Here is a 27297-nt window from a genome sequence, read left to right on the forward strand (position 1 = left end):
CGTGCGTGCGTGTGTGATGCGTGTACGTTTGCGTCTGTGTGCACGTGCGTGTGTGTGATGCGTCCCTCAGCTCCGCCCCCCGCGCCCCGGCCGCCTCCCCCTCGGCGCACAGCATCAGCAGCACCACGCCGGACCGCACCCGCTTCCCGCGCGGCAGCTCCAGCCGCTCCACCTTCCACGGGGCGCAGCTGCGTGACCGCCGCAGCGCCACCTACAACGGCCCCCCCGCCTCGCCCACGCTGTCCCACGACACCGGCGCCCTCGCCCAGGCCCGCCGCGGCACCTCCACCGGCATCATCAGCAAGATCACGTCCCGCTTCGTCCGCAGGTCAGTGTGCACCCCGCCACCCCGAAACGCCCGGGAGCAGCCTCACTATGACCTTACACACCAGGATCAGCCTCACTATGACCTTACACACCAGGATCAGCCTCTATTAACCTTACAGACCAGCATCAGCCTCTATGTAACCTTACACACCAGGATCAGTCTCACTATGACCTTACACACCAGGAGCAGTCTCACTATGACCTTACACACCAGAATCAGTCTCTATTAACCTTACAGACCAGCATCAGTCTCTATGTAACCTTACACACCAGGATCAGTCTCACTATGACCTTACAGACCAGGATCAGTCTCACTGCGACCTTACAGACCAGGACCAGTCTCTCTGTAACCTTACAGACCAGGATCAGTCTCTATTAACCTTACACACCAGGATCAGTCTCACTGCGACCTTACACACCAGGATCAGTCTCACTGCGACCTTACAGACCAGGATCAGTCTCACTGCGACCTTACAGAAGTGCACAGTACAGTGTCCAAGCAGCTCATGATAAACGCACTGCTCCCAGGCTGTGCCCCAATGGGGATCTGACCCCGCAGCCTCTAGATTACTAGCCCACTTCCCCAAGTACGCCACCCTGCCACCTCGGTGTATGTCTCTGATGGCTGGATATGAAGCAAAGTGAGGTCTGTGCATTACCTAGCGAGCGCCTGCTCTGAAATTTCTTTAGAATGTAAAAAAAAAAATGCTATTAACTCAGAGAAGAACTCAGTTATGAGGTAATTTGTGTTGCCAAGAGCAACCCTCACAACCCACCAAGATACAGACACATTTATAAAGGAATTTATTTTTAGGAATTTACTTTTTATTATCAAGTTAGATAAGTAATCAGGACAGAAGTGCACATACAAAGATATGCATTGGCCTCTTTATTACTATTTACTAAGTCCTGCAGTTTTGCTGGTGAGGAGGGCCAGCGTATGCACCGTGTATTCACCACGTTTAGGAGGCAGCAGTTTCCCTCCCTAATGTAACCATCACAACAATCACAATAATAAAATGTGGACAAATATACACCATGCATTATTAAATAGGAATACATGACAGAGAAGACCCGACCACACTTTCAGACTAGAGACGATTAGAGACTCACCTCTGACCTCTGCTGGTGATGACGTGTAGTGCACAGGGAAAGCCTTGTCAAAGTGCAAGACCGCAGTTATGTAGTCCTAATCTCTAGAGCATCTGAAAGAGATGTTACAGTCTGTGAGATTGTGTTCTGTAACAAATCTGATTCAGGTTTTAGCCAGGGTTCTGCTGGTTGGTGAATTTACTTGCATCACAAGAGAATTAACATGTTTGGATCCCTGCCTACTGGTGGAGCCCCTACCCACAAGAGAAAATCATTTGTCAGCAGTAATAACTGATCTTTTTTAAGCAAAGCACATCACTGGAAGCTGGGTGTCAACCTCGTCACGCTCATAGAACCGCAAGGCCATGACCCTGACAGCCGAGGTTAGCCACTAGCACTGTAAAGCAAGGCTGTTCTGAACATAGCCTTCTGGGAAATGTATTGTGCTGCCACCCCAAAGAAAAAACATGCTTATGGATCCTTAATCATCTCAGACCAAACAAGCTGTGCATGTCCCGTTTCAGAGTGATTACAGTTACTCCTCAGTAACCCTTCAGCCAGAAAATAAATAAATAGGTTTTTATTCCCTTGGATCTGTGTCCAGTACATTTTAAATCGTGAAGGTGCATCCAGAAGCACTCTCCCGTGAGATTAAACGCGAGGCTGATCTGAGGTCAGTTTCGCTGCCCCCACCTGTGAGGTGCAGAAATCGAGTCCCTGACAGATGACACAGCGTGCTAATGTGCTCCGCGTGACCGCCGCGCGTCTGAATACATCAGCGCAGCGCTGCAGTGCAGCGGGAGGACATGAGTCAGCTCGCCTCTGAGCGGGAGCGTTTCCAGACCCCCGTCCCGTCCGCTACGCGCTCTGAGTGGCGGTCAGCCAGCCGCGCGTTTCACACGTCCGCGGCTCTGCCGGGCGCGAGGCACAACCGCTTCCTGCTCGCGGGATTCTTACAGCCATCTTTCTTTCTCCCGTTTTAGAACTCTGTCTTTCAGGTCATCTAGGAGGTAGGCGGAGAGAACGCTTTTCTGCTCACACCTGCACCCCCCCCCCCACTCACTCACTCTGCCCCCCCCCCAACTGACTGGGGGGGGGGGAATCGCCTGATTTGTTGTACTCCCTGCACCAGACATGACATCACTTTGCCCCCTCCCCCTCCTGTGTTACAACAGTCCTTAACTGCATGGTTACAGCACTGACAACACGCCCCCCTAGTCCAGATCCAGCCGAGTGGGGGTCTCAACCTCAGTGCTGGAGGCCCGCAGTGTCTGTAGGCCTTTTAGCCAGCGGCTGTTTTAGGCCTTGGAAACTAGGGGTGTTAACTCCCCAGGGAATTCAATTTACACTTAAAGGGACAGTTCCATTTCTGGTTTATTTTTATATTATTTCAGTTTTACTGTGTTTTCAGCTGGTCCTGTTTTTTTATGTGCAATTTAACAAGCATATTTTAGATATTTACAGGGGTTTATGATGACTAGCTGGCTTTACAGTGGTTGGTGCAAGGGCATTTGGGGTTTTGCAGTCTAAAGTACAAAAACACACTACTGAAAACCAGCAGACACTACAGCCCTCAGGACTGCGAGATCCCTGCCGTAGTGTCAGACGTCTTAGCCCCTCCCCCTGCCCATGTGACTCCCCTGAAGGTGGATAACCTGTGTGTACTCTCCAATACTCGAACCCGCATCCAGTCTGGACAGCATGCTGAGTCACTGTGCCACTGTCTGATGCTACTTAACAAGGGGGAAAAATACTGTTCATCTGAATTGTTTTTTTTTTTTTGTTGTCAAGCACACTGTCAGATGATTAACTGTCAATTCGTTTGATATACTTTGTGCGCTCGCACTCTAAACTGCGCTCTTACTCGTTTCCCAGGGTCCCGAGCGAGGGCGAGGCCAGCGGCAGAACGGACGCGCCCAGGTGAGGCCGCGCCCCTTTACCCCCACGAGCCAATCACACCGGAGCAGTCCCATTCTCCCCCAGGGCCTCAAACCCGGGGCACCTGCAGGCAAACAGGAGCGCTTGCAGGGTTTCGGTTTCTAGGGTTAACCACGGGAGCGGCGTGGAATGCTCATCAGTAAAATATCTACAACACTCGTTCCCCGTGCTCAATGGCTAAGCCCCTAATGCCACTTTATTTTCACTGGCTCCTTGAAATGCTGGCAGAAAGTGTTTTTAAACAGCTGCAGGAATACCAGTGTGGAAAAAACACTGAAGAGGTACGTAGCAGTAGCAGCATTGAACTTCCGTCACATATCGAAAATTCCTACAAGTTTTCTGACCAGAAAATGTAGTTTTCATTCACCTTGGAAGATGGGGCAAGATTTGAACTGCCCTGGGGAATACTGCTTACAAGTCGGGTGCTCAGTGTGGTCCTCCTACTGAATGTGTGCATTGTGTGCTTTGGGGTGTCTGTGTGTGCGCGAGTGTCTGTGTGCTTTGGGGTGTCTGTGTGTGCCCGAGTGTCTGTGTGCACCTCACCCACTATGATGTCACTTAATGAGGCAGAAGTACCCGATGTTCTTCTGATTTAGGAGGTAGCAGGAACGAGCTTCTCACTGCCCGTGTGCTAAGGGTGTAGCATCTGTTGGCATCCCCATCGCCTTTATAACCAAAGGGGCGCTCACCGTGGCTATTAATATGACTGGGCATCCCAAATCAGGAGAAAACGCTTTGTGTGTGTGTGTGCGTGCGTGCGTGCGTGCGTGGTATGTGTGTGTGTGTGTGCGTGTGCGTGTGCGTGCGTGCGTGGTATGTGCTTGCAATGATGATGAAATCCTTAGTCACAGCTAAGAGGAACCTGCTGTAGCCGAGCGAATGCAATCATACACAGTATTCAGTTTTTTTCCCCCCTCGGGTGTCATTTCACAGCAGTGCTTTTTGTGTTTGATCAGTTATCAGACGGAAGGCCTGTCCTGTTGAGTTATTACTTCCCCGTTAAAAGATTAGCCCTATCAGCAGCTGAGCAGATCTGATAGGGGTGGGCGGGAGAGGGCGGGTGTCTCCTAACGTGTGTGGGTTTAACAGCGCTGGGTGTAAAGTGTGCGCAAGAGGCCGTTTATTTTACACAAGCGGTTCCGCAGCCTCCTACCGCAGTTTAAACGCAGGGCCGCGGCCGTAATCAACGGCTCTGAGAGCAGGAGAGGCTTAGAGCAGAGATCCCTGCCCCCCCGCCCCCCACCCCCCGGGCCCCCCCGTGCATGATGGCTTTCCTTCCAACCACAATCACATCATTTTAACAAGATGCTAATTTTGCTTAGAGGCAAATCAATGTGCTCCGAATTAGGTTGAACTCAAGTTTAATTTCTTTCATAATTTTTTCCTTAAACTTATTATCATTTGCTTTGTCTTTGAATTCTTCATGGTTTAGTTTTAATAAGGTGTTTTAATTTTCAACTCATGGAGAGCATCGGTGATTGCTCCTTCTACGGCACTCAGATTTGGTGTGCCGTTTGGGGTTCAGCGTGCAAGGGATTACGGTGAATGGTGTTCAGTGTGTAACATATTAGGTGTATAAGGTGTAGGGTGTGGCAGTAACAGGTGTGCTTTCCTCAGAAGCGTCTCAGGTGAGCCGAAGGAGGAGAGCAAGGATTCCAAACCGCGCTCGCTGCGCTTCACCTGGTCCATGAAGACCACCAGCTCCATGGAGCCCGGAGACATGATGCGCGAGATCCGCAAGGTGCTGGACGCCAACAACTGCGACTACGAGCAGCGCGAGCGCTTCCTGCTCTTCTGCGTGCACGGCGACGCCCGCCAGGACAACCTGGTCCAGTGGGAGATGGAGGTGTGCAAGCTGCCCCGCCTCTCGCTCAACGGCGTCCGCTTCAAGAGGATATCGGGCACCTCCATCGCCTTCAAGAACATTGCGTCCAAAATCGCCAACGAGCTGAAGCTGTGAATGAACCCCCCGTGAGCGGGAGGAACGGAGGCGACGCGAGGCGAGGAGAAGGGTCTGTTGTAGATGGGATCAGGGTACTGGAGGCCCATTGGTTTAGTGCACAGTGACCACAATGTCATTCGTACAGGGTACTGGTGTTGGAGGCGGCTGCCGTGTGGTTCGGCCAGCGTAGACAAGAAAAAAAGGAAGAGAAAAAAAAAGTATCCTCCCTTCACTCACCCTCCCCACTCTATATTCCCACCCCACCACTTATATAAGATACGTGGTTAAAGGCTAACTCTCATTGCAATAAGGCTGATCTTTTCTTATTAAAGACCTGTAAAACAAAGTTCTCTTTGCTGAACTACCATTCAGAGGCAAACCGAAAAAGTTGCTAAAATAAGGCAAAAATAAAGAACATGCTGTTCACAGTTCTTTCTTCATTGAGTATAATATTCAGAATCTTATAGCATCTACAGGTATTGTATAGTTGTCTTTCTGTACAGAAAATGTATGTTTATTGTCTATGTGTAATTTTTGAGTTTGAACTTTCCTAATGTTATTGACATCCATTAGAATGTTTACCTTTGCTCTGTGAATTTTTATTTGGTTTTTAAAAAAGAAATTGGAGTCTACTTTTATGACCGTAAGGGGTTTTTGTTTCCTTTTTTTTTTTTTTTAAAGGATTTCACCAGAATATTGGAGGTATGTCGAGTAACAAAAACACGCAACACTGAAAAGTACAGCAGTAAGCTGAGATACCCAACCCTATGTCGCATTATAACGTATTATAACGCATTATAGCGCTTCATCTGCCAGCTACAGGAAACGTAAAATAGCGCGGCAGAAACTGTAGCTCTACAGCCGAAATATAATGCATTTTTTAAAAATTATTATTTCTTTCCATTGACCGGTACAAGGGATATTGTGATAGCACAGCTGCAGCCCAACTTCCAATTCTGAAGCAGGCTGAGCAAGATGTCACTTTGGGAAACTGATATATAATGTCTTTCTGAGACTGCATCCTTTAGAGTTTTTTTCCCTCTATTACAGTAACTCTTGAACCACATTGAACGTAATTGTACAGTTGTCAGTTTTGCTCGTTTGTGCTGGATATTTTTTTAGCAAATTTATTGTATTTATTCCATCACATTATGCCTGCAATGTGCTGCTTTGTAATTTTGAGGCATTCACCTGTACAAGAAAAGAATAGGATTTATTTGTTTTATTTAGGTTTTTCCCCTTTGTAATTAGTTAAAATTTAAGTATGTAAAACCACTAGTGCTGGTACCTTTATACTTGTCATTTTGTACCGAATTAACCATCAGGTTGACTGCAATGGTGAATCATGTATTACTGCAACGCTGGCATGTCTGCCGTTCACACTGCACACCACTTCCTCCTCACAAGCAGGAAAGTGATACGGACCCTCATTTAAATTACAATAGTTTCAAAAAGGGAGAAGGGTTAAAAAATTTTTAAAACCAGTGATCATCTCTGAGTACACAAGCATCTTTGCTGGGTCCCGTTCAGAGGCATTGTGGGACAGCATGGAGGACTGTGTTTGCTGTATTGTAAGGTCCGTTCAGAGGCATTGTGGGACAGCATGGAGGACTGTGTTTGCTGTATTGTAATGTCTGTTCAGAGGCATTGTGGGACAGCATGGAGGACTGTGTTTGCTGTATTGTAATGTGTGATGTAGCTTCCTTCCTGTAACAACGGTACTGCTCCAGGGTGGACCTTCATTTTGTTGCCTTAGCTGATAATGGCGCTCAGAAGCGAAGGAAGAGAGAAAAAGAAAAAAGTTTAAAACTCCCCCACATCACCACCGCCCCCCCTCCCCCCTTACAATGTTCATGCAAAGAAGGTACGATGAGAGTCATCCAGATTCAGTCTCACTCCAGATTCAGTCTCACTGGTGCACAATATTAAAACTTACTTGAAAGGAGTCTCAGACCCAAATGCGTGCTGTCGTTCTTTATTTATGAATGGGGTTAAAAAAAAAAAAAATCCCTCACATGCACCATAGAATTGAAATGTAGAGTCAAGAAGAGCGAGGAACAGAAAGTGTTTAGGGTTAGGGTCACAGCAGTATGAGGACTCACAGGATTAGGGTTCATTGCAGGAGCGTTAGTTTTATTAGTTAGTTAGGGTTAGTTTTATTCCAACACGTGGTTTGTACTGTGACTAACTGAACAGCAGGTATAACAGCCATTTTATTTACCGTGATTCTATTACAACAAAACATATTTCCCTGATTATGGTGCCCAAAAGGATGTTTACTGTGACTTAGGCTACCTCCCCAAACACAGTATTTAACAATGATATTTAAGATGATTATTATGAATTAGCACAGTTTACTATATACTGGTTCTATGTGCACAAAGCAGGGTAAGGTTTTATGGCTATGTTTTGTTGTACAGTGGGTGAAGAGGGTTAGAATTGAAGTAATTAGGCCGAAGGTTAGGCTTGTGGCTGGATTAGGACTATTTTAAATGTTTGGGTTAAGTTTATTCATGCAAATGTTATTTACCTTGACTCCATTTTGACGACAGTATTTTTATGTGTTCATTGCCCACATAATTTGTTTACCATACTTTCTCTGATTTACCAAAATTCAATGAATATAATCCTACATCATGTTAACATAGATTCTTCAACCTAAACAGGATTTTTACCATGATTTAGAATGATTCTAGAACTACAAAGCATATTATTCACGATTCTGTTCCCAAAAAAGATTTACCGTATTACCACAATGACTTTTTTAACATTCTTATAATGCCAAACTGGACATTCACATTGGTCTACATTCCTCTTCTTAAACAGTGTATTTATCAGATTCTTATCACAATTAACCCTGATTCTGTTGCCACAAAGAATCATGTTACCATGGATACCCATGCGAAAAAATATTACTTAATAAGTACTTAGAACACAAAGTTTATTCAAAGTTCATATAATTATGCTTCATCGTGCTGAGTACACTATTTTTTCACTTGGGTAGGCTATACTAATCCAAATCTGGATAGTTTTCGATATTATCTTCAACACAAATCCTACGCTTCCTCTTTCACCACCGTATTAAAAAAGAGGTGACCTAGTGTATGCATGAACCGGCTTCCTGCCAGTGGCCTCCTCGATCTTCAGCCGGTGTAGTCTGGGTAGTGTGTACAACCAAAAGCTCATTTTTCAGATTCTGTCTTTGGCGGGAAAGGCTCCAAGACCAAATGGGCAAAACTTGACAACGGACACAAGAGAATCTCTAGCATTTATCTTAAGCATCTAGCATATTTATGTATAATACCTTGAGGATGACAATGAGAGTGTTGCCATTGCTCACTCAAATTTGAAACCAGATTTTACACAGAGTGTACAGTTTAGAAATAAGCCACTATCAGAAACGCTGTACAGCCAGTAAAGAGGCTATTCACATACATTTGAACCAATAAACTATTGGCTATTGGCTGAACTATAAACAAATATTAACTTATAATGTAAATAAATCACTTGTTCTGTTCGCTAGTAGACAGCAGGTGGTAGCACTAGCTCGGTGGAAGTGAGAAGCCTCACAAATTAATAACGTTGTGTATCCGAACAGCCTAGACTGCTGTACCGCAGTAGCGTCCAGTGACATGTTTACTTTACGAATTATTACTAGTACTGAATCGTTAGTGTTGGCAAATTTACTCCCCAAAATGTCCAACAAACACTTACCGTGACTTCGTTATTTTAAAAAATGGGCCTCCTCCTCTCATTGCGGCTGAACCAACTTCGTCTTTCGGTCTTCTTCCTCAGGCACACAATGGAAGCTAAAATGTGGACATTTTGTTTATTGTCTTCTTGTACGCGAGGCAACTTCTACTTTTGCTTCGCGCCATTAACCAATGATGAGAGCGGAAGTGGTAATAGTAGCCAAAAATCGGAAATAGCGACATCCCCCTAACTATACAACTCAGCGTCTGAGGTAAAATTTTTAAACCACCATCTATGTGCTACAACTTATTCTAGAAAGCCCACATGCTTCAAGCTAATAAATGTAATTAGAGCTTTACAGAACTAAGCTTACGGTTGCCAATACAGAACAGTATAAACACATAACAACAATGTGTTAATTTACGCTTTATTTTCTCATTATGGTCTTACTATTAACTACAGAGGCTGCCATGTTTATTATTTAACATGACCTTAAGGTCGCAGCTCAAGGATAAAAACCAAGGTTTCGCCTTGGAATTCTTAGTAGAATGACAGTGCAAAACGATTTATCCAGGTCAGGGCTCGGTTCCCCCACCCCGGTGTTGTTTTGAAAGCAGTAAAGGCCTAGCCGTAGTGCGTTGACTGAAGTATTAGACAAACGCGTTTCAGCTGGCCGTTTATTTTTAGATGTGACTGCTGCTAGTTGCCGTAGCACAGCGGAAGTAGCGTGAATACTGTGCGACCAACGCATGTACGGAAGGTGAAAAACATGAAAACTGACAATTTGTGAGGAAATTGAAGAATACTTTCCCCGAATTTGAGTAAACGGTAATGAATTTCGTCCGCTTAATTGTTTATTTAATATTTTATTGCTATTTAACCAGTGTTGCTCCTTCTACTCGCTTCGTAACCTGCGGTAATACTAGCTAGCTAGAATAGATCATGTTGATTTTCCTTTAATTTGGCACTGTCAAATTGGCTGACAAGCAAAAAAAAAAAAAAACATTAGAGAATCTATAACCGAATCGAGGCTCATTTCTACATAACTGTCCATCACATTATTGCTTTATCGCTAACGTTAGTCTACTTCAGTTAGCAAACTGGCTAGCTTGTAAAGTCAAGGACAGTTGCGCGAGCTAATGCCTTTCAGTCGTTTACCTATTGATAGTTGGCTAGCTACTTACGATTAAAGGTCAGTTACTAAGTTATTGACAGTAATATAATTGTATATGTACTGGTCTTTGTACCCTATTTTGGTCCTTATTATTACCCTGCTGTAGTACATTGCTATTGCTTTCTAATGTTCTTGGAAACAGTCCACGTTCGTCTGTTCAGTGGACTCTAATGAGACTGTCGTATAAACAAATGATTGAGCAAGTAACCATTTGATATCATTTCAGTTCGCTGTTATCTTCCGTTGCCGTGTGGGGAATCTTGCTGAACGGGGATGTTCCTCACGCTGTTGCGTCTCGGGAAGGGGATCCCGGGGAAGCAGTGGATCGGGAAGCACCGCCGGCCGAGAGTCGTCACCTGGCAGATGAAGCGCAACGTGCTAGTGCGGCTGGAGAGGGAAGCGGAGAACGAGTACTGGCTGAGCCGGCCATACATGACGCCGGAGCAGGAGCACGGGCACTCCGCCGAGCGCCGGCGACACCGGTACCTGGACTTGAAGGCCGCCAAAACCGCCAACTTTCCTGAGCACAAATACCTCGCGGACCACCTTAGCCACCTCAACGTCACCAAGAACTGGTCAAGTTAACGGAAAAACACCTGAAGAAATGAGCACGGGAACATCAGTGACGTTGAATAGATTGATTAAAATGTTACATGGCAGGCATTCGCTGAATTTTGCATCTAACAGGTGTGGTCAGACATGCAGATCTCGTTTTGAACCGAAGGCACACTGCGTCTTAGACCTTTGACCATGTCAAATTCCAGGTGTCACTTTCAAACATATTGAAATTTTCAGTGAAAGTGATAAAGCATGTATTTATGGTATATTGAAAATAATGTGTGCATTATCATCTTAAATAAAAGTTGTGGTTAATAGGATTTTGTATTTCTTTACATTTTCTAAACCTGTCAGGGTAGACATCCTTAATGAGCTCTAACAGAAAAAATCCATATAAGCAATACAATTATGGTTTTGAATGCCGAGTAACAATAACCATCAGACCAGCCCTTTCCTTAGATAAGTTTAACTGGCATTTCAGAAGGCAGATATTAAATGTATATTAAATTGAGCATTGATACTGCAATGTTGCTGTAGCTCACTAGTTTAAGAGATCAGTGGCTTGTGAGCTGTACTTGAGTCATATTTTAACACTTATTTTAATATAATGCAACTAGAAATCATATTTTTGGCGAATCAACTTATTCTGTGCTTCTATGACAGTTTGCTGCATGCTACCTGCAGGATGCATGTGAATAAATATCTAGCACTCTGAAGAGGTAAAGGACAATAATAATAATAAACTTTAATTGTATAGCACCTTTAACATAGCTACAAAGCACTTTACAGATCAGCATATTTGGTTACAAAAGCATGCCATTTCCCCAAATGAGGACGTAGGCCGAAGGAATTGGCTCCTATTTCCCTTGTTGCGCATTCAAATGCCCATAAAACCAGCTTCACCCTACATACACCAGCCCTGTCATATACTTAACCCGACTCGACTATAGATGCTACTGAAATCTGAAAACAGTCCTGTATATCCCACAAAACATCTTACTGACCAAACCATACAATGTACAATGTAGAAGCTCCTTTATAATGGCCAGTTATCTATGGGACCGTCCCAGTAGTGTGAAGGGTGTCCCAGTATGTGACCCGGGTGTCCTGCAGCCCTGCCACTCACAGCGGGAGCAGCAGCAGCAGGTAAGCGCGCTGCCCGTCCCGCTCACTTTTGCGCTGGCACCAGGTGATGGATGCTGCCGTCCGGGTCCTCCAGGGTCCGCTCCATCACCACCAGCAGCTTCACTCCGTCCACCAGCATCTGCACCAGCTCCACCTCCGTGAAGCCGATGGTGTGCGCGTTGGAGACCCTGAAGACCGCGCTGGAGCCTGGGGAAGCAGCAGGGCCGTTCTGAGAGCCGGGCGACTCAGAGATTTATGAGCGAGAGAAGGCAGCCGGAGCTACAGCATAACTCTACAGTACCACTCATAACTGCCCCGCTTATTCATTTGGATTATAGAATCATTTTTTATTCCCCGAAGGAAGACCACATTGTAAATTTTAATGCACTAGCATTAAATGTAAATGATGAAACCATACATTCCTGAAGCAGCTGATATTCTTAAAAGCAGATTATGTCGGTATAAATTATTAAACAAGTTAACCACTGGCTGTTCCCATCAGACGTGATCTGAATAATGATAAAAATCATTTTATCCTTTAGACACCAGGAAGGTACTGTCAGTTTTATAAGGCATCTAGTTCCAAATTTATGGTTCCACATTTTGAAATTATAGAGGTAGCTAAATTCTGAAGGGCCTGCAGGACTGGAGGTAATGTATTTTAAATATGCATGTGACTCAGGTCTATTTCACAGTTTTTGCCTGATAAGTGCAGCTCTGTCAGTGGCCTTGCTTAAGCTGTTCCAGTTTAAATGGCCTGCAGTACCGGCAGGTTCCATGTGGAGGCGCAGTCTCTGCAGGATGTCAGCCAGTCGTGTGTGGAGTGGCAGGTGCTTCAGCTTCAGGTGAACACTGGCACGCAGCCCCGTGCCCACCTGCGCGGGTGAGCTCACCACCCAGCCCAGGTGATGCTTCCATACAAATGAGTGCCTCATCTTCCTGTACAGCGCCTCCAGCTGGAGACCAGTGGAAACGCAGGTTAAAAATTAAATAAATGCAGTGAGGCATCCTGTGGGAATATTGTTTGCTACATTGTTGAATAGTCATTTTCCATCCACAAGCACACACACAGCAAACCACAGGTATGTGAAACAGCAGTCCTGGAGGCCTGCAGCACTATAAATAGATCTCAAGGCTAAACCTTTAGAATTATCACAGCCTGACAGGTATGCCACACTCTTTATACATGTACCCACAGTCTGACTAATACCCCACACTCTGTATACATGTACTCACAGTCTGACTAATACCCCACACTCTGTATACATGTACTCACAGTCTGACTAATACCCCACACTCTGTATACATGTACCCACAGTCTGACTACATGTTAGCTTAATGTTTTGGGCTATTTGTCTGATAACTACAGAACTCTGTGCTGTGGGAGAAATGTGTGCTTCAAGCAGACACCGCGCTGAGCTCGCCTTTTGTAAGTAGACACAGACGCACTGAAAGGCCTCCTTTATGTTGGAGTCTGCCCTCGCTGTGACCAGCTGCAGATGGTCCTCAATGTTAATCCACACCGCCAGGTTTCCCTCTTTATTGAGCCTGCAGAACACATCCCTTACAGTTACACTGGCTTCAGACGGACTTTATGGACAAGACCTGAACAAAGATCACTGATACGAGTTTAAAGAACCGTCACTAAGAGCAATGATGGTGTCCCATGTGATAACTTTTATATGTCCAGAGCAGAGCTGCCCAACCCTGTTCCTGGAGATCTACTGTCCTGTAGATTTTCACTCCAACCCTAACAAAGCACACCTCATTCAAGGTTAAATCTAAGAACCATATAATAAAGGAGACCCCTGGACTCAATGCAGTGTGTACTGGGTCAGACTGACCATACTGCCCGGCTATCTGGCCAGTCCCTGGCCACCCCAGTCTTCATCCTCAGGTCCGTGGCCGTCTCCATGGTGATTCCCTCTCCCAGCATGCCCTGCTCCAGCTCTCCCAGAGAATACAACTTACCCGGGAACTCTTCAGCCATCTGGCTGAAGACTAAAATGACAAGAACACTTCATAAAATAAGAATGGGGGGGAGAGAACTGAAGTACTCCACTGTAAAAGGCAGCACAGAACCAGTCCACAGTGATGATACCCAAACCCACAGCAGACATGGGCAACGGGGTACGTCTCTCTCTAGGCCTGAGCCCCAGGCCTTTTAAAGATCCCAGTAATTAGGAAATTGGTATCAGCTGCTCTGATTGGCCGTGAGCCACAGCTGCTACCTTGCCTGTGAGTGGGCCTGACACTGTCCATGGTGCTGCCACTCACCCAGCTCACAAAACATCGGTACTGAAGGGACAGCACCAGATACAGGAGGAGAGGGAGAGGGAGAGAGAGAGAGAGAGAGAGAGCTGCCCCGTGATCCCTGTTAATATATAATATAAATATTTTCAAGCTTTCACATTGGTGCTCTTTTCTAGAAAAGGCCAATAGAACATTTTAAACAGAATTTAGACAAGAAAAAACAGTTTTGTAAGGATGTCTGTACTATGGCACTTACTGTTATGTTGTGGGTTTATATCCTGACTATTAGTTGTGACATCAGTGACTTGGCATCAACATCTCTGCTCTTTCCTTAAGCCTTTATGTATATCCTTTCGTAATTTTATCGGTAACAGAGCTTTGTCTCGAGTGCTGGATGTGATGCAGTACCTTTCTTGGCCACCGTGTGGAGCTTTCTGCGCTCCCCTCTGCAGCAGTGCGTGGGAAATGAGAAGCCATCTACGCACCGGCTGACTCGCACCTCGCAGGCCACCGCGTACTCGCTGTCGAAGTCATCTCCGCCCTCAAACCACATTTAAACGAACGCGTAAATAAACCCGCTCCCGCCAAACAGCGCAGAGACAAGTTTCACAGGCCGTTAAAATACAGACCTTCGTGTTACCATGACACCCATAGCATAAGACACTGATTTCATAAACATTTTTAAATTATAAACACAGTAGTGTCTTATCTGCCAGGACCTGAATGTCAATCAGGGCTGTCACATCAATTTGTTACACTACCCTACTCTTCCCTCACTAACCTTTGAGTTATCATCTGTTGTTCATGATAATGGCCATAATAGTTTACAAGAAGGTATTTTAATACCCTGGTTATTGATGACAAAAACACGTTACAGGGAAAACATTTTACAAAATACTACTTTTTAAAATTGAAAGTCACTTGTAGTGTAGATTTCAGCACAATAGAATGTATGCTTTTTGAGATTAAGACCAGAAACACATCATCTGGTTTTAGAAACAAATGGAATATCAGGAAAACTACTTGAAGCAAGGCGCTCTTTTTCACCTTCAGGTTGTCATAGTTGAAGTCGCTCTCTTGGTTGCCAGGCATCTTGTAGCCGTGGTAGGCCTCGATGACTCGGTCAAAGAATTTGCAGAAGAGGATGTAGGACTGGGCATCTCCGGCTACACAGCCCACAGAGAGAGGTCCTGCTGCCTGGCCTAGAGAACAGCAGTTACACACACACGTCACACACGTCACACACACGTCACACACACACCTGTCACCTCACACACCTTACAACACAGAATGTCATCACTTCAGTTTGCAGTTTTCACTCAGTTCATACTAATATTACTTATATATCACTTTTATTAACCTACAGGTTGGATTAGGTCCTGCTGAGAAAAGAAAACAATTTGAACATGTGACTAGGATAAATGCTTGATTGGATGCACCTTGACGTTCTTGTCTGTTGGTCCATACTGGTGATGTCACTGCCTTATCTGGCTGATCTGGCTAATTTCATGCTGGTCATTCAATAGGAGAAGTGAAAGGATCACATGAGGCAAATTCACATTCTTCCTTACAGCATGTGTCTATGCTGGTCTTGCTGTAAAATGAAAGCGTAACTTGGCGGGATGGCACACCTGCCATCCCAATTCCCCGCTGCTGAATGAACAGCGGCTCTGCTGTCTGCCAGTGTGATTGGACGTCTCGTGCCCGCCTAACTGTCTAAGAGAGTGGCAGAAAGGCCAGGCTCTGAGCGGCTTTAGCGCGGGATTAACGGTTCTGTCCCGCGTGCCGATCAGGAACACACTCCGCCACTCCGCCATGTGCGGGATTCCATCCTCACTGAGTCTGATCGAGACACACCAAACACTGCGAGAGCTACAGGAGCTTATTTCACAGGGTGGTGGTGAATAAACAAGAACAGAAGGACAGACACCTGAGCAGATTTCTGAATGCGCGGGTTACCTGCCCTCTGAGCTCACCTGGGTCCTCCAGCCCGGGCCGAATGACGTCATCGAAGATGACGCCGCTGTCGGTGGCCCTGTGGTACTGCCACTTGTACATGTCGAGCGTGAGGACGGCGGCCATGACGGTCTTATTCCTGCTCAGGTTGGGGAACTCCTCCTCCGGGGACCCCCGGTTCAGCTTCAACAGCGTCATCGGGTCCAGGGGTGCCAGACTCTGCCAGCAGGAGAGCAGGGTTGGGGGGGGGGGGGGTGTTGAAGGAATTTCTCCAATCAACGTATATGCCTTCCCGAACATTTACATTTACATCATTTTGTAGATGCTGTTATGTAGAATGATTCACAAAAGTGCTTTGAAATACAGTACGAGATAGCTTTGCACCCACACAAGTAAAAACTCTCAAGGCAAATACTGCTGTCCACATAAATTGTGTTTTAAAAACTAAATGTACCTGGATAGTAGTTATCAAGGGTAGGGTTTGGGAAGTTAGGGGTCACTTTGAGGGTAAGTACAGGTTAGGAAGGTGCTTAGTTCAGATGTTCTCTGAAGAAACGTGTCTTCAGTCCGCGGTGGAAGATGACAAGTGTCTCCACTGTTCTGGCAATGATAGGGAGGATGTTCTATATCTCAGGCGCCAGGACAAAACTCACAGACCTAAACGCTCCTGTTTTACCATATGGACATTTCTGGAAAGGGCATTTTTTGATATTGGTACCATTGGCAATGCCAGCGGAATGGAATATGCATGGATCTACAGTTACACTGGCTTCTGCACATTCTCGCCTTCCTTCTTGTGTTCCCCTCGGAGGGGGAGGGGGCGGGGTGTTTTGAAGGGGTCCCCACCAGTACCAGCACACAAGCGCTATGCTCTGAACCATAGCGTTCGCGCTCCGACCCCCGCGGCTCGAGCCCACCTGCTCCCTATTTAACTGCGGTAAGCCTTGCGCGCGTGCCGCCAAAAAGTCAAGGTCGTAAAGTGTTAGAGGTACAGTAGCAGTGACCGGCAGAGTTCCTCTGTAGCCGACGATCAACTCGTAGCTCAGTCTACACATCGCAGCCCAGGCTGGCGGTTATTAGCGTAAACAATTTGTTTTGTTAACGGGTTAAAAATAAATGAATAAGTCAAAGTAATACCTCTAAAATAGGCCTGTACCTCACTTCCTTAGCGTACTCCAACGGAGCTGAAAAGAGAGGTATAAATTAAGTGGATCGTTCTTTTTTAAGAGTGACATACAGCGAAATGTCCGCTCGCTGGTCCAGGATAGCGCTGCGCTAACAGCATGCAGGTCTGAGCACCGGCGCACTCACGCTTTATCTTCCACATCTTCAGCCGAGGAACTGGAGCCCGGAATCACGGCAGGAAAGCGGCGGGTTTGTACGGTGACGACTCGTCTCTGTGCTCAACAGGATTTTTATAGCCCCCTTATTAGTCCTCTCGTCAGAGGAGTATCCCCCCTCCCGAAACACGCTCATGTACAGAGTGGCCAGATTGCTATTCTGGTGTCATGTTGCACAGCCATAACAAAGTGACTATTTTAGGGGACACACGTATGTGTGTTTGTGTGTGTGTTGGGGGGCGACGGTGTTTGGTTGTTAATGCAAACATTAATTCAGTAGTGAACAAATTTTAAGAAAGTACTTTGTAAAGTTTAGTCTGTGGTGTAAAAATATTCCTTTATACACTGAAGATCAATACGAACATCTGTATACGTATTATATATGAATTTATCCAAAAATGGTGTAACTCAGCATTCACAGGAGACAGATTCTGCTTAGAGTGAATTCTGTATTCACACATTACTAGGCCATTTGAGCCAGGCAGTGTAAAATGATTCCCGCTGCTTCTAACAGGAACACTGTTTGTTTACTTTTAGATGTGTACTTAGCTTGTCAAGTTGCCCCACATTGTACTATACCATTGAAATAAAACAGGGGTTTCAGCCTTTCCTGATTCAGGGACCCCATGTAGGCTCAAGTACATCCAGGGGACCCCATCATAAGTTAATAAGTGTTATATTTAAAAAAAGGATTAATATTTTAATCTATTGTCATTGCATATTAAGTCTGGCTAAGCTTGTTATAATACAGGAATTTCAATTACAGTACTTTTTGTAGCAACACCATAGTGCCCATTACTGTCAGCTGATTCTGAGGGTGTCTGTTACATAAAATACTGGAATCACACAGTAAATATTGCAGAAAACTTCTGAGACTGAAAGTGGTTTGACTAAATTTCAATTCAGAAATCTGAGGCAAAAACTCTTGTTTAATCTTTTGTTATGAAAACCAACACACAACCACAGAACCATCGGTCAGCATAAATATGTATATAAACATCCACTGCACAATACTTTTTATGAATTGTTTTTAAAGAAAAGAGCTGAATAATAAACAACTGCAGCACATGACTTTTTTGAATGATCATGTTCAGCTGACTGACAAGGCAAAACCAAACCATGTATTTTACCTCTGTAGGGAGAAGTTTCTTTGCCTAAAGACATAGGGTAGTGACAACCACTATAAAGCACAACATCATTTGAATTACAAGTCTTTAAACCTTCAAGATCTATTACAGTAATGTCACAAGTACTCACAGAACAACACACTGGTACAACACGTTCCCGTCAAACTGCACTAATCTGGGTGTGTTTTTAAGCTACGGGAGGCATCTTTTTCATCTTTGGAAATTCAACAGAAATCTCAGGAGATGGGAAAACAAACTAATTCATAAAAACATTGGAATTGTGTGTGTGTTTGTGTGTGTCTGTGTGTGTGTTTGTGTGTGTCTGTGTGTGTGTTTGTGTTTGTCTGTGTGTGTGTTTGTGTGTGTCTGTGTGTGTGTGTCTAAACATGGATACTTAATACATATGTACAACATGCAAATGTTTTTTTTATAGTAGAAAACATGTTTCTTTCTGTTTCACAGGTAACCCATAGACTGAATTTAAAGGCTAAAAAGTGCTAAAATTACGATTCATGTCTGTTTAAACAGGACGATTTAAGACAAATGATTTAAGGTTTTTGTCCACAAAATACAAAATGAATATAATTTAAGAAATTAACATCTTACAAACACTACATGAAAAATAAATATACATTCCAAGTAATATAAAAAGTTGTTTTGAGGTAAAACTCCGATAAATTAAAAAAATGGTACATTTCATACAAAATACAAATAACAAAAAAGCCTCTAGTTTCTACCACCTTTTCACTGTTCACTCCCTTTCACAATAACCTGCAAGCCTTCCACAAACCGCACTTCACACACGTTAAAACCCATCTGGAAGTCCGTGTACGCATCCTAGCCCACGGCTGGATGAGACTAAATGTTTGTAAAAGAATCAAAGCACCTGGAAACAGAACCAATAAAGAGCTCATTTCTGCAGCATCGTTCTCTTGTAATAACAGAGGTAACAATAACCACAAAAACACGATCAAATGGCCAACAATGCCATCTCTTAAAATTACAAGCCGGTTTTCCACTATGAACAGTCCAGAAGCAAAGTCTTTCTCATTCTATGTAATAAAATAAATAAACAATAACTGATGTTTTAAAATATGTTTTAAGAGCACTTTTATGGTGACAAGTAATCTGCACACTACTGGAACTACCCAGGAGTCCACACATCTTATAGAAAAATACTGTTTGTATGTACAAGATAAATAACTATTCATTTTTATTTTAAAGAAATGAGTCCTCTTGAGCAAATAAAATCTACTTCAAAAACAAATATTCAGTTTACACACTCACACTAATGCCTATACTGTAGAAGTGCATGCTGCTCTATTCTGCATTTTTAATGCTGATCTGGACACATCCATTTCACAGCAACAGTCAATCAACCTGGAACTTAAAATGCATTCCCAGTTCATTTTATAAAATGGGACGAAAATCATTTCAAGAACCTTATAAAAGTCTGTACTTAATAGTTTAGTCAAATTTGAAGACAACGTAAGAGTATTAAGAACATTTTTTCAAATAAAAATAAAATTAAAATAAAACTCACTCAGGACAAATAACACAAATTCTACATGGAGGACAGACTTACAAATTTACAAAAACAAGAGCGAGGTAAGCTAGCAGCAAACATCTTTCTTTTTTAAGACTGGGAATATTTAAGTTACTGAATATGTTAATAATATATTATAAATCTATCGTACATAAACGGAAGTTGTTTTAGGCCACGCCCCCTCTCACAGAAGAGAAGGAGACGGGGGCCGGCCCTGGACCCCGATCAGCGTGGGGGGGGGCAGCTGGCCGCTGGCGAAGGGCATGGCGGGGCGGGGGTTGAGGCGGGGGGGCAGGGGGGTGGAGGGGCGGATGAGGGGCGGGGGGGCTGGTTGGGGGCGGGGCGTGGCTGCAGGAAGCGGACCTGCTGCTGGAGGGGCGGGGGCTGGCGGTGCAGGGCGGGGGTGGCGGGGAGGGGCGGCCGCAGCAGAGGGGGGGGCAGGTTCGGGGGGGCCGCGCCGGTCGCGGGCGGCTGGGTGGGCGGAGCCTGGACTGAGGCGGAGGAGCCTGACGGGGGGGTCATCCGGCCCTGCGGGAGAGAGGGGCAAAATCCGGGTTTGGAATTAAACAGCTGGGGAACAGCGACCAAGGATAACACTAAGAAACTAAAGCAGAGAAACACCGGTCTGAGAAATGATTCATAAAGTTTACGTTTACACAAATCTGTTTGGAACATATAACTCCTTTTAGAAAAATAAAAATGACAATTATGAGTCAATACAGACATTTAAAATATGACCAATATAATGTATATGCAGAAATTTGCTTCATACGACAGGGTGGAATCCTGGGAATTCTGTGAGAATTCTACATTTATGTCTGAAAACAACTGTGGTGTTACTGGTCACTAGCCTCCTTAAAGGTTTCTGCTTGCTTGGCAACAAGGTAATAGAAGAAATTCATCTCACTTTCCACAAACAACACGCAACACAGAGTCCTACCAGGCTACACAGAGTCCTACCAGGACAGGAGCTCTAACTGCAGCTTTATCTTTCCCTACCGGGGCGGGGATGCAGGACTCATTGCTGAAACAGCAATTCCCACTGATAAGGAACCCCTTTCATAATTACTGAAGAAAGTCTGCATATTCAACTAGAGTCATAATCACACAGACACACACACGTGTGCTTACACACACACATGCAGACACACACACGCACGCACACACACAGGAGTGTACACACACACACACACACATGCGTGCACACACACACACACGGCTGCTTCAGAAACACAGGAAGGTTGCACAGCACATCTAACTACAGGAGCTGTTGGGGGTTTTAGGGGAAAGAGGAATGTTCCGCCACCTCTTCTTCCTCCTCGTCGGTACTCTTCCCTGACGGAGTGTTGGACCTGTTCTTCCCCTCCTCCCCAGAGGGGGCGCCGTCACCTCCAAGGGATCCCGTCCCCTGCTCCGCCTCCCACTCCTGCAGCACCTCCTCCAAGTTAAAGCGCCGACGGTAGTTCACAAAGAAGTTTTTTACCTGCCCAACGGTCTTATTACCGATAACATCGGCAATAGCTTGGAAGTCTTTCCCGTACTTCCGAACACCTGGAAGGAAGGGGTGAGAAGAGGAGAGCCAGTTAGGCCTGGATCCCGCTAACACTCATCCTTCTGACTCACAGTTAGGCCTGGATCCCGCTAACACTCATCCTTCTGACTCACAGTTAGGCCTGGATCCCGCTAACACTCATCCTTCTGACTCACAGTTAGGCCTGGATCCCGCTAACACTCATCCTTCTGACTCACAGTTAGTTTTTTTTTGTTTTTTTGCTAATTGCGGAACTCTGAGAAGCAAAAAAAAAAAAAACCAGTTACTTGTAAGCCAGAAGTAAGGTCAAATATTGATTTGAATACAGGCTTCATTTCTAAAAAAATATCCTTGGGTTTAAACTTAAACGTTTTCTTAAGATCATTTCCCAAATTGTGCTTACGCTTGATATATAAAAATAACTGAGAAGGGAAATTTGCTGACGCTGGTGTCATATCTGCATCTTACACACTTGTATAAATCTCAAATGAACTTCAATTTGAACTTTATAACTACCCCATATTGTGAATGCTGCCACAAACAGCCATGTTCCTCTAAATAAGGGTAAATAAGGGCATTTCAGCATTTCTTGCTCTCCTATTGCCTAAAATTGACCATCAATTAAATGTTTTTCTTACAGCCCTCTTGGTGCAGTACCAGCAGGTAATTCACTTTCGTCGAGTATAAACTTTACATCAAGATTCGATTATGTCCACAACAAAATGGGATTTAATATACAACTACTTAGTCATGATTTATCCATGTAAGCCACGATTTAAGGTACAGTTTGATCATAAGACCATTTCATAAACGAGGCCACTAGCCTTTGAATGTGAGGACTCGCCACTTGCGATTGTAGTACGTACGGTTGTGTGAAGGTGCAGAAATAACAATCAAAAGGTACACAGTGCACAGCATTGGCGGACACTGATAAGGCACAGCTGCTGAATGTGCTTCGCACTCAGACTTTCACAGGCGCAGGAGATTCACCTTGAACTGCGAGAAGCTGCTCGTCGGTGGTCCAGCGGGCATTAATCTTCTGGGTACACTACATGAAGCAAAAAACATGACTCTATGTCTGCATCAGACCTTAGCATTCTGGGGCTCTCTCTCCAGAGTACAGTTCTACATTTATAACTAAACTTTTTATTTTTTAATAAATAAATTGAGGAGCTTAATCTGTTTTAAAAGCCACAGTGCATCCCAGCGTTAATTATTTTTTGGCAATAGTGAGATATGGAGCTCTATATTACATGTCTCAATAAGTTAAAAATGATAAATGCATGAAGTTTCCTTAATTATCTGTACAGACATCCTCATTGAATAAAATGGCATTTCCATCAGTTCTGCTGTATGCATTTCTCCCCTTCCATTTTCTATAACTTGATCTAACATCCTTCCAGCTTGATAACAGGGTAAAAAAAAAATTACATTTTAAAATTTAATAAAACTGACAAGAATAAAATGAGATGACACAAACACCTTTGGTAGATGTTTAAAATTTTCTGACTAGTGATTTACCTCCGGCAGCCTTAAGTCATCTATACCTGCTTCCATCTTCTGCTTCAGGCCGCTGTTAACCTGTTTGGCATTTTGAACCTGAATGAGGGAAACACAAAAGTATAAACAAATGCTTCTACGTGTATCTTGTGTTGTCTTTATACACAAATGAAAGGGAGGGAGGGAGGGAGGTGCAGGGTGAATGGGAGGGAGGGAGGCGCAGGGTGAATGGGAGGGAGGGAGGCGCAGGGTGAATGGGAGGGAGGGAGGGAGGGAGGCGCAGGGTGAAAGGTGCAGGGTGAATGGGAGGGAGGTGCAGGGTGAAAGGGAGGCGCAGGGCGAGAGGGAGGGAGGCGCAGGGTGAAAGGTGGCGCTGCGGTGCCGTACCTGGCGTTTGAGTGACACCAGCTCCATGTCCAGGTGTTTGAGCACGGCGCTGGGGGCGCTGGCGCTGCAGGACACGGCCAGCACGTCCTCCTGGCTCAGGTACATGCCCTTGGGCGGCCGGAACTTGGAGCGCTGCGAGTGGTGCCGGTGCGGGAGCGTCTGGTACTCCCGGCGGCCTAGCCCGATCTTCGCCGGCTGGGCGGGGGGCTCGGCGCGACTCTGCTCAGAGTTTAAAAAGAGAGAACGAGCAACGAACATCAAAACGAGCCCCGATCACGACCCTCGAGCTCACTCAGGCTGGGACAGAGTGCTCTCTCAAAACGGGCGTGTTGAAAACATAACGTGTCACAACAGTTTAACACAACACATTTTGTGTTACTTTCAACACAGTCTGTGTTAAAAAGTCTCCCCTTGCAGCACAAAAATTGTACATTTGTAACAGAAATCTAGTTGAACAAAAAAGTAGTAACATAAAAGGTGTGTTAGATATTAACACATCCTTCTTGAGAGTGCGATACACTGCCAATGATAAATAAATAACACGCCACCTGTTAGCTCATTGGCAAGATGGGCTGATTTTAGCTGACTCTAGTCTTGATTCACATAAATATGAACACAAAATATGCAACATCACCTCCTTTTTATTCTCCTTGGTCGGATCATAATCGCTGTCATTGGGCTCAAGCGGAATGGCCTCTTCCATGTCTTCATCACTAACGTGCGAAAGCCACATTGAAAGATTGGAACAGGTTAAACAATCTCACGCAAAGCTACTTGTGACTCGCATTGCTGAAATCTTACCTTTCATCCTGATTATTTCTGTTCGCCAGCTTTCTTGCCTGACGATCCATCAGGCTCGTTCTGGACCGTGTCTTTTTCCAAGAATAGTAGTATTTCACCAGACTAGATATTGGTTTGTCTGGTAGCTACGGTGAAAACAAAAACAACAGGCATTCTGTGACAGTTCTACCGCTTGTACAATCCCAGCTAATAAGAGATGTCCTGGGAACCAAGTCGGCTTGGGACGTTACCATTTGCTGAATCCTGTGGAAGCTTTTCCCGTGGAAACTGAAGGCCTGCTCAAAGAGGACCTTGTCCTCCATGGTCCAGTCATCGGGAAACGGAGTGAAGTTGGGAAGGTCGGCCAGGGATTTCTCAATGTTGTGCTTGTGCCAGAACAGCATCCCCAGAGCCTACACACACACACACACACACACACACACGCACACACACATACACGCACTTACTGTGTTGTGCAGTAATGGCCATGCAGTCCTCAAAGTAGCCTCCAAGCTAACACAAAATGTTCTCACAATGTTAATGGAATAGGTTGTCAATGCTATAACATCGCCAATACACTGCAGCAACATTGATAGAATGTTTTGTGTTAGCTGGGCTTAAGTACCTTTAGGTATATGTTTAGTTTAGTTTAGTTATAGGATTGCTCTGTATAAACATTCAAACAGATTGCGACAGACCTGCTCAACATTGTATCCATGTTTTTCTTTGGCGATGGCAATGTATTCATCCACTGTGAAAACAGTGACCGTTTGTCATTGATTTGACACATGCAAGTCAGACACACATCGATAAATATCGCAGTTCTTACATTTTGTGTCGACGATGGTATGGACGGGAGACCAGACAAGCATGCCCCCCCCGTCTTTGTCGCTGTACTTCGTAGCACCTATAAACAAATAAACAAATTATCACCACGGGAAATGAACACTGATGCTGTAATTTTACTGGCTACACCTTTCGCGACTGGGCTATTTAAGGCTATGAATAGTCCGCGTTCCATTGCCGATCTCCTTCCAGTTACTATCATCACTGAAAATGAGAAATTTTATTTGTATTTTAGTACGCTAAAAGTCGTACAGTAGAACGACAAGTTTTGAAAATTCTTGTCTAAACTCATTTAACCCACGACTGGCTACTGTCAAGGCTGACAAGTGCCCGTTCTGCATCGCATGGGCTAAATCATAGGCTAATACGCACGCAGTTTCATTTGGACATATGTTCCCATTTAAAAGGGACCTTTGTGACATGCGTTTTGTGTGCTCAGAAATGACTTGGGCACATAATGAGATAATAAATATTAATATTGCAGGTTCATTTATACCTGCATCGAGAAATAAATCTCCCATAATACATTAATCAAGCTGCAGCGAAGGGACGTCTCTGCATAGGTAAAGGCATTACATGGCCGCTTTTTGCGAACAAAAACCATATGTTCTATGTTCTATGGATTTATGCCATATGAACAAGGTTACAGGCGATTATACTAATGTTCTCCTAAAGTCATAATGGAACACGACACGTTTTACTGCAACAAAAAATGAATGAACACCGTAAATGAAAAGTCCAGCTAGGAAGCTAGCTACCGAGGCTACCAACTCCAAGCGTCAGGTACAGTGTGTAAATGTAATAGGCTAATGCCAGATATCATACCTAGCTCGAATTCTGGAATACTAGCTTGATACTCGGACCCCACTCGCATTCCAACATCTGTGAAACAAAGAGGGGATCGAGAAATCAGCGATGTTCACAAACTGTAGACCGCATCCACAGCGTACTGATATCATGCTAGGCTATCATAAAAAGCAGCGTTCGAGGCTACCATGCTCGTCGTCGCTGCCACTCTCGTCAGAAAAATGTCCATTCGAGGCGTTAGAGGGGCTCTTCGTCCCGTTTGAACGTCCTTTGCCCAGGTATTCAGACCCTCTTCCCATCATCCCAGGCATTGTCAGATATTTCGTTTTCCTCCTTATATTTATAAATAATTAATTCGAGTCCCGTGCTGCTCTAAGCTTTATTTTCAGCCCTTTTCGTCTTCTTTTATCTCCCCCAAACAACTCCCCTTTCGATTAAGCAGTGTCACCGTGCCGCTGTCCAGTATTCATGCACCATCCTTTTCGCCGTTTCCCTCTGTTGTGTTACTAAATTTTGAATTGTTACATTTGAGTGGCTATTTTCTGGACTGTTCATTTTAAAGATACTGTTTAGTAGCATAAAATAATAAAGAATTGTACTACAATTAAAGCACGAACGGATCTATTTTATCTTGCGGAATGAACTGTCAAGCGCCTGCCGACTGCCCCCTATGAAGTCGAACTGCGACTTGACGGTAACCTGGTCGAAACAGCGTTTATTCTGATGTGGAAATATATACAATTTGTACAATTTCGTGCGCAACACTCCTATATTTGTATCCAATAAATATATGCGTTCACTGCTCATCTGATTTTAAAATAAACGTCGGTTCAAGTGTATCGTAACTGTTATCCCCTTACTCTTGTATTTCTTGACCAGCTATCCATCAGCTAATGTAGGCCAGGTACAGTGTGAAAATTGTTACTATACCGTAAATGCTGACATATTTTATTTGCAGCACAACAGTGTCATTTGTGTTATTTAAATTAATAATAAAGCTGACATGTCTGCGTTTAACAGATCAATAAGCAATCTGCAGAAGGTCTTACGTGTGCCCTAACGACTGACTGACAAATAAAATTATTTTTATACGGATTAAGGGCTTTTCTTACATATTCATGTTTAAGCAGTTTCCCAACGTTAACTTTTGCATGTGTATACCACAGCAGTAGCCGCTGTTATTGTAGCTTGGCATGTAATATTTCTTTTGGATCTGAGCCTGTCCTTGGACTTATTTTCAGCATTAGCCACATTGGGCTAGTTTAGTCCATGGGACTATAAACAAGTATCTTATTATATAGTCTTTTTTCTCCGATATTGTATGCATTTTAAAAAATCATTCACGTGCTATCTTATTATTTTATTTTATGTGCTT

General features: G+C 44.5%; 3 protein-coding genes, 1 long non-coding RNA gene and 1 pseudogene across 6 annotated transcripts in view; 2 read left to right on the plus strand and 3 right to left on the minus strand.

The window, feature by feature from the left end:
• Positions 1 to 7252, plus strand: part of mark1 (MAP/microtubule affinity-regulating kinase 1) — a 79779-nt gene extending 72527 nt beyond the window's left edge. The window contains exons 16-18 of one of the 2 annotated variants that reach the window (XM_064316638.1): positions 71 to 328; positions 3295 to 3339; positions 4978 to 7252. In XM_064316638.1, coding sequence (XP_064172708.1) covers positions 71 to 328; positions 3295 to 3339; positions 4978 to 5317 — 643 coding nt within the window. In that variant the 3' untranslated portion in view covers positions 5318 to 7252. Of the gene's footprint in view, positions 1 to 70; positions 329 to 3294; positions 3340 to 4974 lie in introns of both variants that reach the window. The other variant, XM_064316637.1, reaches the window with a different exon arrangement.
• The window catches only part of LOC135244402 (uncharacterized), a 58799-nt gene extending 49646 nt beyond the window's left edge, over positions 1 to 9153 (minus strand). The window contains exons 1-2 of the long non-coding RNA XR_010326961.1: positions 9014 to 9153; positions 1441 to 1532 (exon numbers count right to left, since the gene is read on the minus strand). This is a non-coding gene — a long non-coding RNA (uncharacterized LOC135244402). The remainder of the gene's footprint in view (positions 1 to 1440; positions 1533 to 9013) is intronic.
• A 519-nt stretch (positions 9154 to 9672) lies between these two features.
• Positions 9673 to 11044, plus strand: mrpl57 (mitochondrial ribosomal protein L57). Of its 2 annotated transcripts, none has more exons than XM_064316640.1 (2): positions 9673 to 9820; positions 10393 to 11044. In XM_064316640.1, the coding sequence occupies exon 2, from the start codon at positions 10440 to 10442 to the stop codon at positions 10749 to 10751; it is 312 nt and encodes a 103-aa protein (XP_064172710.1). In that variant the 5' UTR covers positions 9673 to 9820; positions 10393 to 10439; the 3' UTR covers positions 10752 to 11044. The 2 variants fall into 2 exon arrangements, with proteins under 2 accessions (XP_064172710.1, XP_064172711.1); XM_064316641.1 differs by lacking the exon at positions 9673 to 9820 and adding an exon at positions 10046 to 10184.
• A 400-nt stretch (positions 11045 to 11444) lies between these two features.
• Positions 11445 to 17486, minus strand: zgc:172076. The gene is made up of 9 exons (XM_064316639.1): positions 17370 to 17486; positions 17196 to 17242; positions 16079 to 16277; positions 15150 to 15304; positions 14511 to 14643; positions 13694 to 13850; positions 13274 to 13397; positions 12616 to 12805; positions 11445 to 12056 (listed from the first exon to the last, which is right to left on the minus strand). The coding sequence occupies exons 1-9, from the start codon at positions 17383 to 17385 to the stop codon at positions 11893 to 11895; spliced, it is 1185 nt and encodes a 394-aa protein (XP_064172709.1). The 5' UTR covers positions 17386 to 17486; the 3' UTR covers positions 11445 to 11892.
• An 821-nt stretch (positions 17487 to 18307) lies between these two features.
• Positions 18308 to 26471, minus strand: LOC135244852 (REST corepressor 3-like; annotated as a pseudogene).
• Between the last annotated feature and the right edge of the window lie 826 nt (positions 26472 to 27297).

Source organism: Anguilla rostrata, chromosome 18 (assembly GCF_018555375.3).
Source record: "Anguilla rostrata isolate EN2019 chromosome 18, ASM1855537v3, whole genome shotgun sequence".
NCBI classification, from domain to species: Eukaryota; Metazoa; Chordata; class Actinopteri; order Anguilliformes; family Anguillidae; genus Anguilla; species Anguilla rostrata.